At 45.3% G+C, this 18,932-nt stretch overlaps 2 protein-coding genes across 7 annotated transcripts in view; both read right to left on the bottom strand.

The window, feature by feature from the left end:
- Positions 1 to 13,776, bottom strand: part of fmnl2a (formin-like 2a) — a 35,151-nt gene extending 21,375 nt beyond the window's left edge. For 4 of the 6 annotated variants that reach the window (XM_057012317.1, XM_057012725.1, XM_057012634.1 and 1 more), the window contains exons 1-3: positions 13,137 to 13,775; positions 2,208 to 2,291; positions 660 to 740 (exon numbers count right to left, since the gene is read on the bottom strand). In XM_057012317.1, coding sequence (XP_056868297.1) covers positions 660 to 740; positions 2,208 to 2,291; positions 13,137 to 13,250 — 279 coding nt within the window. In that variant the 5' untranslated portion in view covers positions 13,251 to 13,775. Of the gene's footprint in view, positions 1 to 659; positions 741 to 2,207; positions 2,292 to 13,136 lie in introns of all 6 variants that reach the window. The other 2 variants (XM_057012553.1, XM_057012466.1) reach the window with 1 other exon arrangement.
- Positions 13,777 to 16,102: 2,326 nt separating this feature from the next.
- Positions 16,103 to 18,786, bottom strand: sumo3b (small ubiquitin like modifier 3b). The gene is made up of 4 exons (XM_057013372.1): positions 18,631 to 18,786; positions 17,796 to 17,924; positions 17,603 to 17,674; positions 16,103 to 16,998 (listed from the first exon to the last, which is right to left on the bottom strand). The coding sequence occupies exons 1-4, from the start codon at positions 18,649 to 18,651 to the stop codon at positions 16,933 to 16,935; spliced, it is 288 nt and encodes a 95-aa protein (XP_056869352.1). The 5' UTR covers positions 18,652 to 18,786; the 3' UTR covers positions 16,103 to 16,932.
- Positions 18,787 to 18,932: the final 146 nt, after the last annotated feature.

Here is an 18,932-nt window from a genome sequence, read left to right as displayed (position 1 = left end):
CACTTCCTGGTTTGCTGACTCTAAATGCGAATAATGTGGCCGGTATAAGACGGCCTCCCCTCCCACCCTCCTCACAATAAGTGATTTTGATTGTGTTTACTGACAACATGTTATCCATCTGTATCGCTGTCAGTCTTCTTCACACCCAGCTAAACTAAGCTAAGCTAAGCTAAGACTAAATAAATTTGGCTCATTGATATAAAAAGTAGACTTTGTTTAAAAAAAACATTGAGGAGAAGAGTTTGATTCAGTTGATAACATCAACACGCTTGCTTTAACCTTGCTGCTATCTCTAAAAGGACATGCACACATCGCCCAAGTGAAGCCAAAACACAAGAGAGGTCGTTCTGATAAACCCAAGGATTTCTCGTCCACCTTCAGCTAAATTTGATTAGATGTGTGTAAGTCATGCAAATGGAAGGATTCAATGATTCTGCTCAACTTCACATGTTCCACATAAACAGCTGTCTCCTTTTTCATCCTACTCTTCATCTTACAACCACAGTTCCCAGGCCTTCTCTATGAGCCTCGTGTGCAATATTTCCTCAGCTGGAGGGAAATCCTGGACGTGAGACGCGGGTTCAGAGGGGGACGGAAAAGCCGCAGCAGTGGAACCAACGGGCGATGGAACAGGATAGCCTGTCAGAGGGGGCACTCACCTTCCTTGTGACTGCTGGGTCCAGATAACCCCTCAGCTTTTGAAGATATGTGTGAGGAGGGTTTTTCACTTGGAATCGCTCCTGTTGAGGGAAAAAAAGGACAGTTTGAAAAAAAACCAAATGGAAGTAATAAAATGTTGGAATCACACAATGAAACTATTGAGATTTTATATCAGCTAAATTCTAAAAAAAAAAAAAAAACGTTTTCCTTTCATCGTGCATCCTGTCACACGCTTGTGAATGGATTACAAAGGAATCAGATTAAAACTTAAAACAGGCTTTCAGTAGATTACCGTTACCATGAGTCACCTTTTAATCTGCATCACTTTCCATTTGAGAAAACTGCCCCCGGGGCACATTCAAGGCTAACTGTTGCTATGCTAATGTGCTGGATATTTACCATCATGCACCTATCACATATTACCATAAAAACGATCGACTATTTAAAGCTTGGCTGTGTTTATCTGATCCACAGGTCATTTCCTGTTTGAGCTCGCAGGTCGCTAATGATGTCGCTAACGATGGCAATTACCACTAATGAGCTAGAAGGCATCACCTGTCTCTGGATCGTGGCTGAATATTTGTGGCGTGTGCCATTCAAATGTTTAGCTGAGAACAGGTTCTAGGTCAAATCCCTGACTGCGGTCTCCTAAATAGAAAATACAAGAGATTAAGGCTGGATTTGGATCAGTGTGTTGGACGGGGAAACAGTAGCCTCCTGATCAGTCACACCACAGCAGCGTGACCCACACCCGGTGCTCTCGTATGACACCAGAACAAAGGCAGACTTCAAAATCAAAGCGTTTCCCTGAGAGGCTTCCTCAGTCATGTTTTATCGGTCCCATCTACTGATGAACAGTAAACAGAGGAGCACTTTGGGACCAGCGCTGCCTGCGCCAGTAACAACGGCTCACTGCTAACTTAAAATGTTGCATGTGACAACTTTTCTTTCTCTTTTTTTGTCGCGTTAGTCGTTAGCGGTGGTCTGTTTCAGATGGATTGTACCTGTCATCTTTGCTTCCCTGCCCCCCCCCCTTCCAATCACTGCTGCCACGGTTACGTAAGGAGATGACAAAGAGGAGGCTTTACTTCCAGACTAGAGGGGAAAACAGGACAACAGCCTCCGAGGCAGGATGTGGTTCACTAACAAAAGATCAGAACTAAATTGAGCCTTTAATTTGTTATTTTATTTGGAAAAACGACTTAATTTAACTGTTTTTTTCTGGAAACAAATCAGATGTTGATAAAAACTGGTTCTAACGCTCTTTCACTTTCAATATCAAGTGGCAGTGTTCCGTGCACCGACATCCAAGGCATCAGTGCTGACAGAGGAACACCTCAAACCGAAAGAGGATCTCTGACTGCAGGCCTGACGCCGTTTCCTTAGAGTCAGCAAGGACAAATGCAGTTTGTGGGAGGTGGTGCCGATCCGTCGCCATCACTTCCTCATCATGGAGGAGCGCTCCGGCTACAGCTCGCCGGACAGCGTGCACGCACTGCTGCTCCTGATCGGGCTGAGGAGGCGGGTAAAAGAAGAGCGATGCTCACCTGGTCGCAGATGAGTTCCCACTTCTTCTCGTTGTCATACTGCCGCAACAGCCGCGCTTTGTCTGGAGGGAGATTCATGGAATTCTGCGGGACAGAAGGGGGAAAAGGGTCAGAGTTACCGGTGACGGCATGTGGATAATGAGCCATCAGCCATCCCGATCCAGAGAAATCTGTGCAGCAAAATCTTTGTTTGCTTTTCACGTCATTTAAAACACTAGTAAATATATATTCTCAGATTGACAGTGACTTATATTTCTTTTTTCTGTTCACAGATGCATTTTTGGAACCTTCCCATGCGTCCACACATGCACATCAGATGTTCTGCAGGAAGATGTTTGTGTCTTTGTGTGTCTGCGCTGGCACATTCAACAGGAGCACAAAGAAAAGCCACCAAATTAACAATATATCGACACCTTTCAGCACATGATACCATCAGTTCCGAGTTCCTTGTTCAGTCTGCTGAAAATATAAAAAGTGATAAACATTGTTACCACGTGTGAACCTTCTGAGGAGCTTTAACATGTAACTCCTGACTCTTTCCAACCTATTTTTATTAACTATTTTAAGGTCAATAATGTGTTTTTTATGTACACAACAGTAGAAAATTGGAGATTTCCTGGAACAATCAGGCTTTTCATACACTTCCAGCACTGAGGCTGCATTCCACGCTCCATTTTTTACTTTCTACGGCTGCTTATGTTTGCATCCAATTTAAAAAGAAAGAATGATCACAAGGCCGGCTAAATTGGGATTTCCTCCCTGTAGCGTGAAGCAAATCTCATAGCAAACCACAAACTGGTTTGTTTTCAGCAAAAATGGAAGAATAAGCATATTTTCCAATGGAGGGCATCGTTAAAATGCTTTACATGGAAGTTCCTGTTTTTTAGTGAGGGGAAGGTTACGGCACAGAGGCGGAGGAGAAGCGCCTGTTAAATCAGAGGTGACCGAATTCAACAATGAACAGCGTCATTGCAACCAAAAATGCAGCCTCTTCCTCCCTCAGTAAATAAAACGTGCTTTGATTTCCTAAGCGTGCGCAGGCGGATGAAAACTAAACCTAATTTGCCCCATGTGTTGGCTGACAGAACGTCTGAGAAAACATCCCAGCCATCTAAACTTTTCTCTTTATCCATCTCGCTCTCCTTTCTTCAGCATGCAAACACCTTAAACTTGGTGCAGTTGAACTCCGCCGCCCCACTCGTCCTCACAGTGGGAGCGAGTAGAAGGTGGATGATGAGATGGCGGGAAAGTAATTAGAGGAGCCAGTGAGACACCGGCTTGAGTCGTCTGATCCCCGTATTTGGGGTTTGCAGCAATTTCGTCCTTTATAATGTATACGACGGGTGCACTCAGCTCTTTTTTTATTCATCAACTCCACTGACAAAGGGATGTATATTTTTATTTTTAATGAACGTACAGAGAGCATATTATAAAAGATACACATCTCCTGTTATCGTTTTCTTCCTTTTCTGAACAAGAACCAGCACTGAGGCCAAGAAAATCCGGAGTGAAGCAGAAGATGAATGATACAGTGTGGCTGATGCTTCACAGTGGACAGACTAGAAGAAAATGGACATTTTTTACCGAGAAAAAAAAAAGCCTTTTTGCCAGTTGTGGGTGGCAGGCTGAAATTAAAGGATGCTAAATAATTTAGCTCCTTTGGGATTTTGGTGCGTATGAAAGAGCTAGTGGCCTGAAAACCTGAGTGTTGTGGTAATTACGTAGGTGCCGCGCTCCTGCAGAAGGGCTGGGATGTTTGCTGAGTTGCTGTGGGCTCCCAGCTTGGTGACGTTCCAAATAAAGCAAAGAGAAGCACTTGTGCCAGCCAGCGTTTCATCCGGGAGCTAACGAGCAGTGACGGGCACTCAGCTCGCCGGATTGGGTTACCTAAAAATCTACAGCCGCGCAAGTTAGTGTGGGAGCGTGCACGGTGGGTTATTAAAGTATCACCGGGGAGGATTATGGTGAATCTGACCCGTTCAGACAAAAATTCCAAATGCGTCTATCATTTTCACATGGTTGAGAAACAGGAAGTGGAGACACCAAGTCCACATTCAGCATTAGAAATGGTCTGCTACGAATCTGAGATGATGGGGAAAAGTTACAGTGTAGACAAAACGTACGAGAGGGTTTTCAAATAGTAACACAGTGAGGGATTTATATTAAAATGACAATAGAATAATAGAATTTAACTTCAACATTCTGTGAAACTCATCTGGGTTCCAGTCTGGGCCCAACTGGGATCAAATTCAGGAGAAAGCATGAATTTTTGCGTCATTCTTTGATATTTCAGGTCGAAGTGTGTAAATATCTGCCGCCAAACTGACATTTTATCCCCGGGGCAGCTGCTGCACATCTGTACTGCTGCAGGAATCCTTCAGAAACATTTGGAAAAAGGCAAAGCTGAGAGTTTTCAACTTGACGTGAAGCCTCTGAAAAACGTCCAGCAGTCTGGAGAGCAACAACCCGGCTTAGGTGGTGAATGCCATAATGATGAGGTCAGCAGCGTCTCCAGGACCTGTTCATTCATATGTGGACTTGATTCTGCTGCGTTCGTGCTGAGCAGCGGCGTTTATGTCAGTAAAGGCTCGCTGTTGTGGAAGATGCAGACTCTTTTTAATTTTAGCCGCCAGAAACGATACACAATCATTGTAATTGACTCTTGTGGTCCGAGTTATTTTAACACGTATTGTCTGGCTGAACCACCAGACAGACTCAACTCTAAACATTATACAAATGACCCAAAGCAGCTGTTTAAAATATTTCAAAACTAATCACTTAGCTTTAAACGCTCAGTGACTGTGACTTTAAATATAATATTTTATTGTGTATTTGTGTGCAGAGCAGCAACAGGCCGGCTGCTGCAGAGCTGTCTGTCCCTTTGGTGTCCACGCCGAGGCTCTGTCTCAGCTCTCTCAACTGCATCCCATTAGCATCTTTGCATCCTCTCATTAGACAACATGAGTCATAAAAGGGAGATAAAAAAAAAATGAACTGGCTCGAAGCCCAGCAAGCGGCCCACTACCTTCCTGGTGGTCTGCAGAGGCGTGGGCCTCCCGTCACAGCTGGATGCAGAACACACAGGCCTGCTTCAGCTGTGGTTGCTCTAAAATAACACGTATGAAAAAAAGATATAGAAGTCACCCCTTTAAATAGTAGCAGGTCTGTAAACATTCAAACTCTGACTGCTCAAGCAAGAAAACGAAGATTAGCTCTTTCATCACCCTAAAGGCTGACGTGTGTCACAGTCGTGACATTTGCCCCCTTGATCTACTTATTTATCCCAGCTGCCGTCAGCTGCAGCTAAGTACTGGTGCTGTTAATTAATCAATCCTAAGGCCAGAAGATCAATCAATCAATAAATCTATCAGTGAAACTCAAAAACACACAGTGGAGGTTGTGGATTAATGCAGCTAATCTGGGTGCTGCTGATCGCCAGAGAAGGACCAACATACACATCTGTTATCAGTTATTAATTGATTCGCATATTTGCATGTTTACTTTAATTATACACAACAGTTCCCCGTCCACATCAGCATCGTAGGGATCTGCATCACCTGCCGTCTGCACTGAGATAGGGAAGAGTAACCGAGTCCTGGGTGTGACGTCATTTCATGCTGTCAGAGTTTGCAGATAAAACCTTCAGGGGAGGAAAACATTATGTAATGAAGACAAATGTCCAACTTTAAGGCTAATTCTGCGCTCCAAAGAACACTGTGTAGCTGTCAGGCCCCTGATAAAATGTATTCCGGGTCCTGATGTGACCCCGGCCGTAGCTGTCCTGCGGAGACACACCCACGCCCGCCGCGGTGTGGCGTGGGCGTTCACCTCCTACGGCAGCACACCCAGAGAGCGAACTCTTTTTGACTCACCCTGCAGATCCACATCAGTCAGAGTTTTTCCAAAAAATGAAGACTGCATCTTTTCCTGCATGCTTTGGATATTGCAAACCTGTGATTTATTACTTTTCTATTTACTTTGCTCCCTCTTTTTACACGGGCGCCACTGACACACATCAAATAACGTGCAGCGACCTGAAGCACTGATGAGCAATCGTGACTTATCGTGATTATTCCTAATTGCTCAATAGAGGAAATGACTGTTCTTTACTGTTGGTAATCTTTCCGTTACAAGCTCTGTGGGGTCTTTTAAACACGTACAAAAGTGGGTTTACCTCTTCTCGCCGAGACACAGAGGTGGATTTAAGGCATCGCAACACCAATATGGGCGAAAGGCCTCGAGGCACGCGCTGCCCAACCCTGCTGTCCGCCCCTCATTAGCACAGCGTGGGTCTCTAATCCCCGCCGTTCTCTGGGGGCACAGGTGTCCTCCGTCTGTCCTCAGATTAGCTTTGTAATCCCTGTGACCCCCCACTCTGGCTCAGCGGCCCTCGCCATCCAGGCACGCAGCGTTTATGTTTGTGAAGCTGTTCACTGGAATGGCCAGATCAAATGTTTGAGGTTTGCCTCTTACTCCCCCCAATACACACACACAAACATACACACTGTGTGTACATTCCAGTTGAATTCCTCCCTCTGACTTCAGTGTAATGGCTGTCTACCACCAACTTCACAGCCAGCTCACCGTCTGAAACCAGCTTTGATGAAAGATTGTCGCCTCATTTAACCACGCTGTCATCCAACAGCTTCCCGACTCAGAGCACCGGAGTCGGAAGCTACCCAGGCAAACCAGGAAAGAAGCAACTGAAATTGGGATTTGGGTTCCACTGTTGTAAACCTTCACACGGATGGGCTCCACAGTGCTGAAGCATGATGGAGATGATCTGGAGCAGCAGGAAGCTGTCCAAATAAAACAAGCGACACGCTAACGGAGGGGAGGAGCTCCAGCCGGGCCAGATGTTCCGGGCTTGCGAAAGCGTCTGGGCCGAGGTGGAGTCCGTGAAGAACGTGAAATGGGAAAAGTTGTTTATCTGCGAGACAAACAAGGCGAACAGAGGCGGTGGCTGGAAATCACCAAAAGAACCAGCTCACATAAGCTCCTGCTCCGGTTCTGTTGGTGGGCCGGGGCGGAATAAGTACGCCGCGTTTGAGAACATAAAAAAGAACGTTGCTAAGTAAATAATCCTTAAGCCCTTTTAATTAATCCCTCGTTAATGACAACACATCATCACAACCACACACTCTAAAGATCTGATGCAGCAGTTCCTGCAAACTGTGGACTTTAGAACTTTAAAGCACTTTTAAAGCTTTTGTATCGGACATGTGAGGCCTTGCTATTCCCATCAGCCTGTGGGCGTCTCCGCCTGCTCCTCGTACTTTTGAGCTTGCGTTATGTTGGCAGCACACCTACCAAATGTGCCCCCGTTTGGACATTTGTTGTGGGCTCCAACAAACCTGCCTCCATCTTTTCTACCCAACTGGTGCTGCAGCAGCATGTTTTTGTGATCTAAGATGATGAAAATAAATAAAAAAATCCAATATGAACCCAATAAATACCATAGATAGATCCAACATATGGGATAAAAGGGCCTTCAGATGAAGATTAGGAATCATAAATCAGATTAATTCTGGCTTCTCTGTGCTCCAACTGTTTATGGTTAAAAAATATTCCTGCCAGCTCCTTAAACCAAAAAAAAGAAAAAAGAACTTACAGTCTTGCGTATACATCTGCTTATCAAATCACTCTTGTTCTGCTAACATCACCTGATGTGATACTGTAAACTCTGAGTCCAACATATTAATTAGTCATAACCGAGCAGTCTCAACACACTGCTGTATGAAATATCACACAACAGCAGCTGGCCCGGTTTCTTTTTGCTTTTATACCTCCGCTGTAAAATTAGTCACTCTCCATGACAACAGATTTCATCTGCTCTGCATTCTAGCTCATAAAGGAAGTTTTCTAAGTCAGTTCATTGGACAATAAACCACCTGCCGCCTTTGGCGCTGACCTCGCTGGGCTGTATTCTGAGAGAACATCACCTCAGTAAAGTCGCTGTGGGCAGAAAATACAACCGACTATTGCAGGGTGGTTAATCTCTGGATCACCTCTAATAAAGTAAACTTCTTCCTGCAAGACTTTTTCCTTAAATCTCACATTAAGCTTCTGACTCACACAGGAAATACAGGATAACATTACCTAAAGCCTCAGCTAGAGCAAGTCAGCTATGCTTTGGTTTTATGTGGGGGGGTCCTCCGTGAGAGACACGACTACGGTTCAATAAAACAACAGACTGCTGTGACGGGTCTGTATCAGACTCTGGCTAAAAGACTTGAAGTACATTCAAATGCGACAGGACCTCCCATTCAGCTCTGCAGATGTTCTTTCTGGCAAGTTGTTAGCAACAGAACCAGCCTCCTTTCCTCTGGCCGCTTCAAAAGCAGCGTATGTCCCGGGAAATAAACATTTGTGAAGAAAAGTCTAAGGAGAACTCCAGCTAAAGTAAACGCGGTGTGGGTTTGTATACCGCAACTCTGAGGAAAGGACGGCCGAGATATCACATGAGCTTTAAAGAAAGGGGTTCCGAACCAAAGACAACTTGTGCTGCTACTTTAAAAAGTCAGCTGACGCTCCACGAGTCCTAGACCGAGCACGAACCTCTGAGATCTGCAGCATTCGGCTGGAAAAAGACGGTAACCTGACAGAGATTCTGCTGCCCTGAATCAAGACAATAAACATGGCGGTGCCATAAAGGAGTAATAAAAATAAACGACACAAGATAACATCAATCCTACGGCCACAACACATAATTCAACCGTCACGGCAACGGCAACAGTTGAAGGACGTGGTTAAAATGAAAGGAAAAGTTTGGCCGAGCAGTCCTGGTGCTCCAAAGAAGCTGGACTCATTATGCTCCTCTTTGGTTCCTGTTGGACAGCAACTTCAACTGGCTGTGACCAACATGAAAAGGCTGCGCTGGCCTCGCCCGCTACATCCTCCTGCACCCTCCACAGGAAGACCTACAGCAACGAGGCTTCAGAAAGCATGTAGGAAAATGATCAGCCCATGAGGTCATCGTTAAGTGACCGTATATATATATATAAACCAACCTCTGATACCTTTGGACATTTATTGCCATTTATGACTGCAAGCTTTTTAAAGAATGACTGTTTTACCGTCCTGGTTCATATAACTAGTTGGCGCACCCTCTGTAGTTTACCATAACAATATCTTAATTAACATGCATGCAACTTCACAATCCTAACGGTTAACCCAGGCCAGGGGCTCCAGTGGTCGATGGAATCTCTCTATCTGGTCAGGACTCTTTAACTCGCTGCCACACAGGCAGCAGAGCACAAAAACAAAACCGTTTATAATTGTGCGCGTGTCAAAACTGAGCTGCAGGGGACAATACTGTCTGGATCTCCAGTGGTTTGAGCTCAGCGGTGTCCTGTACACAGCCAAGAGATCCGTTCCCACATAATCAGCTGATCGTCAGCCATCCGGGCAAGACTTCCCCAGGCTCCGCTGTGGAGCTTTGAGCGGCGCATTATCGTTCTCCAGCGGAGCTCTTCCGAGAGGCTGCGGAGGCCACTGACACCGGCTGCCGGAACTCTGCGCTACCCCAGCATTTCATGCTCGCCTCTGTCACGGCTAATTGGTGGCCGAGCATGCCGGGGTTCATAACAAGCGCGCGCACGCAGATATTTGGGTATGTGGCCTCTCGCAGCCTGCCAGGTCTGGGTCCAGTGCCAGGGTCTGTCTTGGGCTCTCCACAGAATAAAGAGCAACTCTGTTCCACGGGCCTGGTGCACGAGATAGAGCCACAGAGCAGCCTCTGCTCCCCAGAGAATACCCATTGTTGGGATTTTTAATGAAGAGTCGACATGCATGGTTAGCTTAGTCACTTCCTGGGTTGTGTATAGAAGATTTAGCTCTGACTGTGCATAAATAAACCAAGTCAACCATTTGATGTTTGTATAAACAGAGTGTGAAGTCAATACTACGTTGCATAATATTATATTTTCCCTTCTGTATGTGTCTGGGGACAGAACACATGCTGATACTACATTAGCAACGGTCTCACTTTCCCCTTTATGTCATTAGTGTCCGATGGGCAGTGCCGGGTGCGTTTCTCTGAAAGCTTTTATGACATGAGCAGAGAGTTGGGTCAGAAAACAGGCCATAAAAACCTTGACAATGGCCTGAAAGACACTAAAAACTTGTATAGGACTGAGGCAATCTGCGGATGGAGGGACATGCTCAGTTTCTGAGGGAGTAAGTCTGCTGGAGAAGCAGTTGAGTGTTGGGAGGAAAACAGCATTCTACCCCCGCATCAAGGTGACGAATCAGATCTCAGTTGAACATGAAGGCTACTTGTGTGATTAATCTGGGGAGTAGATTTCAGATGCGTGGCTCCGCAGCACAAATAACAGCAACACGGGTGCTTCAGCAGCCTTGAAACAAAGCAGCTTAGATGCAATCTGGGCGGCCCATTGAGAGGAGCACCCACAATGAAGGCTTAGTCCTCACTGCCCATATGGCATTTTAAACTCCTCTACATAGCCAACAAACATCTTGATGTCCAAAGATGCTGAATCAAGGCCCAAATCACCGTTCTGCTGATTCATCTCCTGGAATTCAACATAAAGCTTATAGGCTCCAGCCTGTGTGACTCACAGATAGACTCGTGTTCTTGTACTCAGTCTTGTGTACAGAGCCAGAGGCTGAAGTAGCATGTTGACGCTTCCTCTGTATCCTCTAATGGCCAGCTGAAGACGACTGATGTGTTTTAGTTGATTGAGTGTCGCCTTCCGTGCTAAACTATACAACTCTGCACACGGATAAAGTCAGCTATAACGTATATCTGAATGATGAGGTGCGTGGTAAAGATCTCGGCTGCCTGGAGGCCTGCATAATGATCATGTGCAGCTCCGCTCGACTCGTGTCACCAAAAATATACCAACCGCGAAAGACGCAAAGGCTTGCAAACAATCTGTGTGGGAAAACCTCAAAACACTGTAATGCAACACAACTCACTGGAAATATGAGGCAGTGAGGCCAAGAAGACTGAATAAATTCCCATCTACACCAGCACAGAGTTCTACCACCCACCACTACTTTAACAACGACCTCAAACGATATGATACTTTGCGACCACGGGCTCTCATCTGAATTAACCTTTACAGTCAGGGCAAAGGATCCCAGTCAGGGAAAGTCTGTTCTTAACGTCTGTTTTTGTCCCCCCGAGACTCACAACACAGAAACCGAACGTGAGCATTCCATTCAGTGGAATAAGTGGACTCCCGGGGGCACTGCCGCTGGTGGAAAAACATAATAAAATTAGCTTGAAGGAAATAATGCTCTGCCTGCTGCCAAATTTTGCCCTTACACCAAATAATGGAATCTGAAATAAGTCGGATTTCAGCATGTTTGGGATAAACTGAGGTGGCTTCTTGGAGCTTTAAAAGACAGAGCGCGACACAATAAAACCTTGGAAAAATAAGTTGATCAAGGTCTAAGACATGGCGTTCTGCAAGTTCTGGCGCTCCTGACCTTGCCCGGGGAACACACACATCTTCTTTTCGACATTGATGAATTGAAGTGGGGCGGCTGTTTTTACAATATGAATAAATAACGTCGAGGCGTCACATCTTCATGTATTAGTGGGAAGAAATAACAATCACATTCAGCGACGTTGTCAAGCCGCTGAGCTGAGTAACTGCAGGCGCCGACCTGACAGAAATACACTGCATCAGTGCATAATTAAGAAGGTGTAAGATGTGTTAATCAGCAGCCCGGCACACTGAAGTCATGACTCTCCAGCGCTGATAACCTGTTGATATCAGCACTGTGGGGGCCGACAAAGATAACAACTTAATCATCAGCCATTCAGACCTGAGTGAGGTCATCAGAGTCACACGGTGCCACTCGCCCTGGCGATGACTGGAGGCGTCCGTGATTGGGACCCAGTCAGAGACATTAGCGTTTAAACGGGGCTCTCTCATATCTGTGGGATCAGCTTCCATCTCTGGTGGTCGGAATGCGTTCCAGACAGCAGACCTGTTCTCCACGAGTGGCGAAACCGGCTGCTCGGCATGTCTGTAACACAGATTTAGCCGGAAAAAACGAGGAAACCGCCTGACGTAACCCCAGGTTTCTTTCTTAAACGCGCTTGACGAGGTCCAGCCAGGTCAGCACGAGCACAAGAACATCTCACCTCAAAGCCGTGTTTCCGGCCGTGCAGCTGCAGGAACCTGCTTGCTGAAGTTAAATTCCTTCAGCCGAGCAGCTAATGTTTATGAGAGCAGTTGGCCAGGCGACAATCTCATTTGACCCACATTTCGCCTGCTCTCAGATTTCACTCGCTGTCCTCCTGCTCGGGCCTTTATTCGCTGACTGCAGCGGTCGTGTGTGCAAGAGAACCTGGTCGCAGCCTTCTTACCCACACATTGACCTTTGTGACTTTTGCGGACTTCCACACACGCGTTTTCCTGGCCTGATCTGCCCTTCATCGCACTTTCATATCCTAACGACCCCTCTGAAGTCAGAATGCCTTTCTGCTTCCCATGATCACATAATTGTTGACAGACCCTGTTGACAGTTTATGATGCAGCAGATGGTTCAAAGGAGCCAGCATCTGGAGCCATAAAGTTAGAGGCTCATCTACGGCGTTAGGACTGCAGGTGTTTCATCTGACTACATTCAAATAGTTACAGAAGCACAGGCAGTTTGCTTCCGGAGACCTTCACGTTTACACTTACCTTTACAAAACAAACTTTACATATAAGCGACCGCATGTGTGTAAAAGCCACTCGTGGCGCAACAGCTGAAAACTTTTTTGGGTGGGGAAAAAAAACAACCTTTCTGTTGGACAACAAAGGACAGGAGTGCTGGACAAACAGATTTAACACACCCACACACACACACACACACACGTACACACACACAGCTGTCCATATCCCAGGACACCGAGGGGTGGAAGGAACAAAAGAAACAAACTGATGGAAATGAGTTCCGTCTACTCACCAGGACGCTTGCGAACCTTTCCTCCAGCTCCCCCGGATCAGGCATGGGCAGTTTCAGGGGCATGTTGTGGCCCCTGAAATCGGGGTGCTGCTCCATGCTCCCCGCGTTCCCCATGTTTCCTCTCCGAGCAACTTTTCACCCCCAACCTTCTCGCTCCCTTACTCTTCCACTTCTGGCAGAAAAGAGTTTTAAAAAAGGAGGGGGGATCTCCACGATGTGAGAAAAGTGTGTGTGTGGGGGGGGTCCCTCTTTAAGTTTTGTTTTTCCCCTCCACTTGCAGATTTATTCCCTGGTCACTTCTTCACGCACGCGTGAGGGAGGCGGCGTGATAAAGCGATGGGTCCGGGCAGCTTCGCGGCCCCCGATGAGGCATTTCCAGGGCACAACAGGAGATGGAACCCGACGATCCGAACCGAACCCCTCTTTCCCCTCGCTGTTATCCGTATCTTGCACAATTTCGGCTCCACTCCCAGTCGGTAGGAATGACGCCGTGCATGATTCACGCTTGTTGCAATCCGCCGCCACCGTCTGAGAGTTTAGTTCACTAATCCCTCCACTGCTGCTGACCAGCTAGTTTAAGAGAGGAGGGGGCTCCGAACACACACACCCTCTCCCCACACTCACACACACACTCACGCTCCACAATGAGCTCTTTCAGGGGGGGCGGGGGGGGACAAACCTCCCATTTCTTCAGATTGGGCGTAGCTCGTGAAGCCGTATCTAAGGAGACGGTAATTTCCCCTGTTGCATTCTGGTACTTTGAGTCCAACCTGTGAAACGAGAAAAACTTTGGTCCATAGCGACCCCAACCTCAGTTTTTAACACTCGCGACCTAATTATATCAATAAAAACAACTCTGGGTGTTTGAAATCATAAAAGTTTTATTATTTTCGTGTCCACTTATAGAATATTGCGTGTTTTTGTGCTCGATGTGGAGTAAACTAAAAGCATGCTCTTCAACTCCAGCATCTAACACAGTAACTTCTCTTGACCTTATTAACTATGTTTATTTGTAGTTTTTAAAGTGAAAATAAAAGGCCCATAAAAATAGACAATATAGCTTGACCACGGTGTGATTAATATCGTATCATCATACAATTGTATGTATACCTGGAATATAATGCCTTCAGTTATTTTCCCGAAATGAGCCGTTTTAAATATTGGTGTTGAACATCTTCATTTTATCTAAATTAATAATGATTATCAAATTTACATCCGCTCATGTCTTTATTGATGTTGAACAGCATTTTTTTTAAACAATCCAAACCCAGTAGCGTGAACAAAATTGTCATTTGAATATTGAATCACGTCTAAAATGTGATGAAAGAGCACAAAATAATAATACACATGAGGAACTATAAAATAAACAGAGGTGTTAATCTATTGTTTAATAGAGGGGAAAAGAAAGTCGACAAGAGCTGAATTTGTATAACGGCCCAGGCACTGACATGAAGGTTCCTGTCCAGAACTGTTTGCTGCTTGCTGAAACTTGATCCGCTGTCAGGGTGGAGACCACATGACGCACAAGGATGACATCAGCATGGAGCTCTATGGGAGACGATCCAGAGGTTCTCCAGATGCACAGAGCTTCCATTCATCACATCTGCAGGGACGCAGTGAGGACGTGAGCCACTGGCTGACCTCTTTACCGTCTGCAGGTGACCTGCCCAGTGACAGACGCACAGCCCGCCTGACACACATTTTAACTTTATTCTGGTCAAAACACAAAAAAAACCAGCATCCAAACACATCTGCGGTCGCATACGTAAGCAATCTGGTTTAATCAGTTCTGGCTGTTACTACACAATAATGAAGAAACTCATTCACAATTGTGTGGTCACAATAATTCTATTATCTTGTCACTATAATGAACAAACGAACTTGACTGCAAGCTGACGGTGCGGTCCGTCGTGCCTGACATAAGAATGAACCAGTAGTGCACAGTGAGTCTTTGGTAACGGCATGAAAACATCTGCCGCAAGAAGCGGCGGTGACGGCTGGAGTGATCAGTACACTAAAATATATATTTAAAAAATCATATACCATACCATTACATGGTGTTTAGATTACTCCTGGTGGTGTTGCATATCGTGTTCAGGCATACTGTAGCATTTCTGAGAACATGTGTATTCTTTTCCCGAAACCGGAAACCAGAGGGAGTTGGGAAAACAAGCTGCACCAGTGTGAAAACTGGTAGGAGTGCGCACAAGGCTCCAGATGTATGTCCATAAGGAAATGGGGAATGCAAAGCAGATGCCAAATAACAAAGAGAGCACAATCGGACCCACTGTGTGAGAAGGTGAGCGGAGAGGGCTTCAGACTGCTAACATCTGCGGAAACAACTTCCCTTGACTGAGTCTCATGGACTTCTGCCCCACCAAGATTATTGGAGCGGATTTAGGCTTGAAAACAGGCGGGGCGACACCGCCCTCTAGCGGCCACCTAAAGCAATGCAGGTGTGAGTGTGAGCGGACGATATAATAAGAACCATTTTTAAAACATATTTTCTGGCTCAACTATCAACACTTACAACCAGAAAGAAACATATACACACGTAAAGACCACTGTGCGTTGCATCTTGGGTTACAGCTTTAAGCTCAGGCCACTGGTTCATTCTGGAGGACCGGTGACCTTGAGCAAGGCAGAAAACTGGCTGCCTACGTCACACCTTTGTTGCTCAATATCTGCTGCCTGGCTGAAGGGCGACTATTTTCATTTGTGTTCATATGAAAGCCTCACCAGCCAGGTTATGGAACAGGTTAACTACAAGTGTCATTTTCTTTTACTGGCGGCATGTTTTTTACTAACATAAAAAGGAGAAGATTTTAAACCTCATCTGAAATCCGAATTGAAAAGCAGCTCTGTGAATATGTATGAAGTTGGTGCACCCACTGCTCAGACACTGGCCAGTGAAACATTAATTTAATTGTTTTTTTGTTTTTTAAAAAGAGGTGAAGTAATCAACATTTCTGGACTGATAAACGTGAATATTTATTTATAGACTTTACTCTCCTGAAAAGGTTGAAAATTACACATCACTAACTCGTCCCGTTACAGTCGTGGCCTTTTAAATTAACAGTTTAAATGAAGAAACCCCATTTGTGAAATAACACTATAATTTTGATTTTTTTTTTTTTGGTCCAAAAACACCACTGTACTTTATTTTCCATTAGACAAATCTATGTTGACATTGAGGTAAAGCGTCCATGTAGCTCTTTCGTAACACAAGCATTGGCAAATGTAGACGGTAAGATGAATATGTATGCTATCATTAAACTGTTCATTTTTAAAAATGGTAAAAGTTGAAGAAATATGGCATCTTTCCCATTTCTGGAGAGAAAGAACGGTTTTCCTCATATTCAATCTATGAATAAAAACAGGCAAGCTCATTCTGGATTTGAAGGTTTTACAGCAAACTGGAAAATAATGAATAAATGAAATAAATGGTTTTGGCGTCTAGTTCAGCTATTGGTTCATGAGCCATGCAGGATCTCTTCTCAACACTACAGGATGTGGAGTTTTTGCTTTCGGGGCCATATCTGAACTGAGAGGTTTCCCTGACATGGACAATTTAAAAAATCATCCACTCGAGTGAATTAAACATTTGTCAGAAAAGAAAAAAAAAAAAAAAATGAAAAGTTACCCTGCGTCTCAGAACCTGGCCCCGCGTCAAAAATCTGCTATTGGGAGGAGCCTGACATTTAGACAAGGGAGGGGGAAGAAGAACAAGAAAGAAAAACAGGAAAAAAACAAATCCAACATGGTGTCGATGCTCTTCAGAGAGTATGAATTCCGCTTAAGAACAGCCTCCTCCTGTCTGTTGTTGAAATACATCAATAGTGTCTTCGTCCTCCATCTCCAGCTGCAACAACATCAGTCAAAACTGCTCAGCTCATTCTTCACAAGTTTCACCGTCATTTTATTCAACAACAGCAGAAGTTTAAAACATTTCTGAGGGAATTTTTCATATTTTAAACAATACCTATGAAATAAATACACAGTCCAACAAGCATTAGATTTAAAGAGACAGTTCCTCTGGTTTACTCTGAATTTTTTTTCACTTTAAATAATGGCACATTTTAACAAAATACATGTTGCAGTCTGGATATTTTGGGATTAAATGTGCTCCATCAGTTCAACAACAAACCAATATTGTTAACAAGGTTCAAAAACACCTCCAAATATCCAATTATTTGACAAAGCGCTCAGTTGGTGTCTGTTTGAGTCTGACCAGTGTTCATGAACGCAGGAATATTTAATCAAACTAGCACTGGCTTGGTTAAGGTACACGACCACTGAGCTACTCTACTTTATTCTTACATGGCTAAAAACTGTGTCAGTGAGTGTAACCATAGGTCAGACAGACTAAAGTACAAACCGAGCACAGATTTACTGACTGAGCTTTAATAAACTCCATTTATCCACCAGAAAAATACAAATTGTACACAAGTGCATCTGTGACCAACCTGTGCAGGTGTGTCCGTTTCATTAATGGGCTGTCCATCGAATCTAAATCTTATTTGACGCATCGACAGGCCCTGAGGGAGGAAAGGACCCTTTTATTGAGATTGCACATGCAGTAAATATGAGGAGCAAAAGCACCAGCAGCCTGCTCCTGGCAGCTAGGGGCAGCTACCGGGGCAAATGGCAGAAACATACCTGTCTTTCACAGTACGCCTTCATGAGTTTGTTGAGTGCAGTATGTCTTTTGATTTTGAACTGGACCACCGAGCCATCCTGACCGGCCACCTTCAGGTTAATGTGGTCGTTCTCCGTCTTCACTCCTTCCTGCAACAACAAACCACCGTCGATCAACCTGCAACACCGACGGAGGCAGAAACCCGCCGGAAAGAGTCGGATACTACAAGTGCCCAATAACTCGGCATGGCTTTTCCTGGTTTTATAGCATATCTTTCTGCACCATCGACGCGCTCAGCGCAGAGCCACCGGCAACCGTGTGCGCCGGTATCCGGCCATCGGCCCGTTAATATAAGCACTAAACTCAGCTAACTGGTTACCTTTAGTTAGTTCGCATTTACACCTTATATAGGATTATAAGATGTGCTTATTTACAACGGAAAACCCCGAAGCACCGCACCCCACACAGGCAGTCTTAACGGCCAGCCTCTGCGTTAGCTTAGCAAGCTAACCAACGCTCAAAGTGGCGCAGAGCGCCACAATGGCGCAAACGAAGGAAAAATAAACCATTCATTTCGCCAGAACCCTCCGATAAGCTCGACGAGCGCCAGCGATACCCATTAAAGCAAATTCCGTATGTATCAGGGGCCGATGTTGATATTGGCTGGATAAAGCGAGCAGAAACTCTGCGCCTAAAGCTGAAAAATCCGCAATTCGGTCCACCTTTGTTTCATCCGCGACCCGCTCAAATGCCTGATATGGATTCTGTAAACAGGCTAAATTATCCCGGAACCTACTGGCATTAGCTTCGAAACGGCACCATTAGGAGCTAAAAACCAAGAAGCGGGCTACTGACCTTTGGCTTTTCTTCAGACATTATGTTTTTTCTCCGGGATTTATTAATAACGTGTTACCGTAAAGCGAGTTATCAGCTCCTCCGGCTCTTTCGTTTGGGCCAGGAGCGCGCACCGAAATTTAAAATGTGATTCGTCCACGGCGGTCACGTTGTCTGCGTTTCCTCGGGGCCGCGGAAACGAGAGCGCGCACCGCAATTTGCGCGCTCCCGCGAGACACAGCTTGGTAGGAGAGGGGGGCCTATCTCATACAAAAATGTTTGTTTTGTTCCTTTAATTTCTGAAATGTTGATTTTTAATCAAA

The sequence above is a fragment of the Takifugu flavidus genome, chromosome 1, assembly GCF_003711565.1.
Source record: "Takifugu flavidus isolate HTHZ2018 chromosome 1, ASM371156v2, whole genome shotgun sequence".
In the NCBI taxonomy this organism is placed as follows: domain Eukaryota; kingdom Metazoa; phylum Chordata; class Actinopteri; order Tetraodontiformes; family Tetraodontidae; genus Takifugu; species Takifugu flavidus.
Note: the sequence above shows the minus strand (reverse complement) of the source record. Positions and strands in the feature narration are given on the sequence as shown.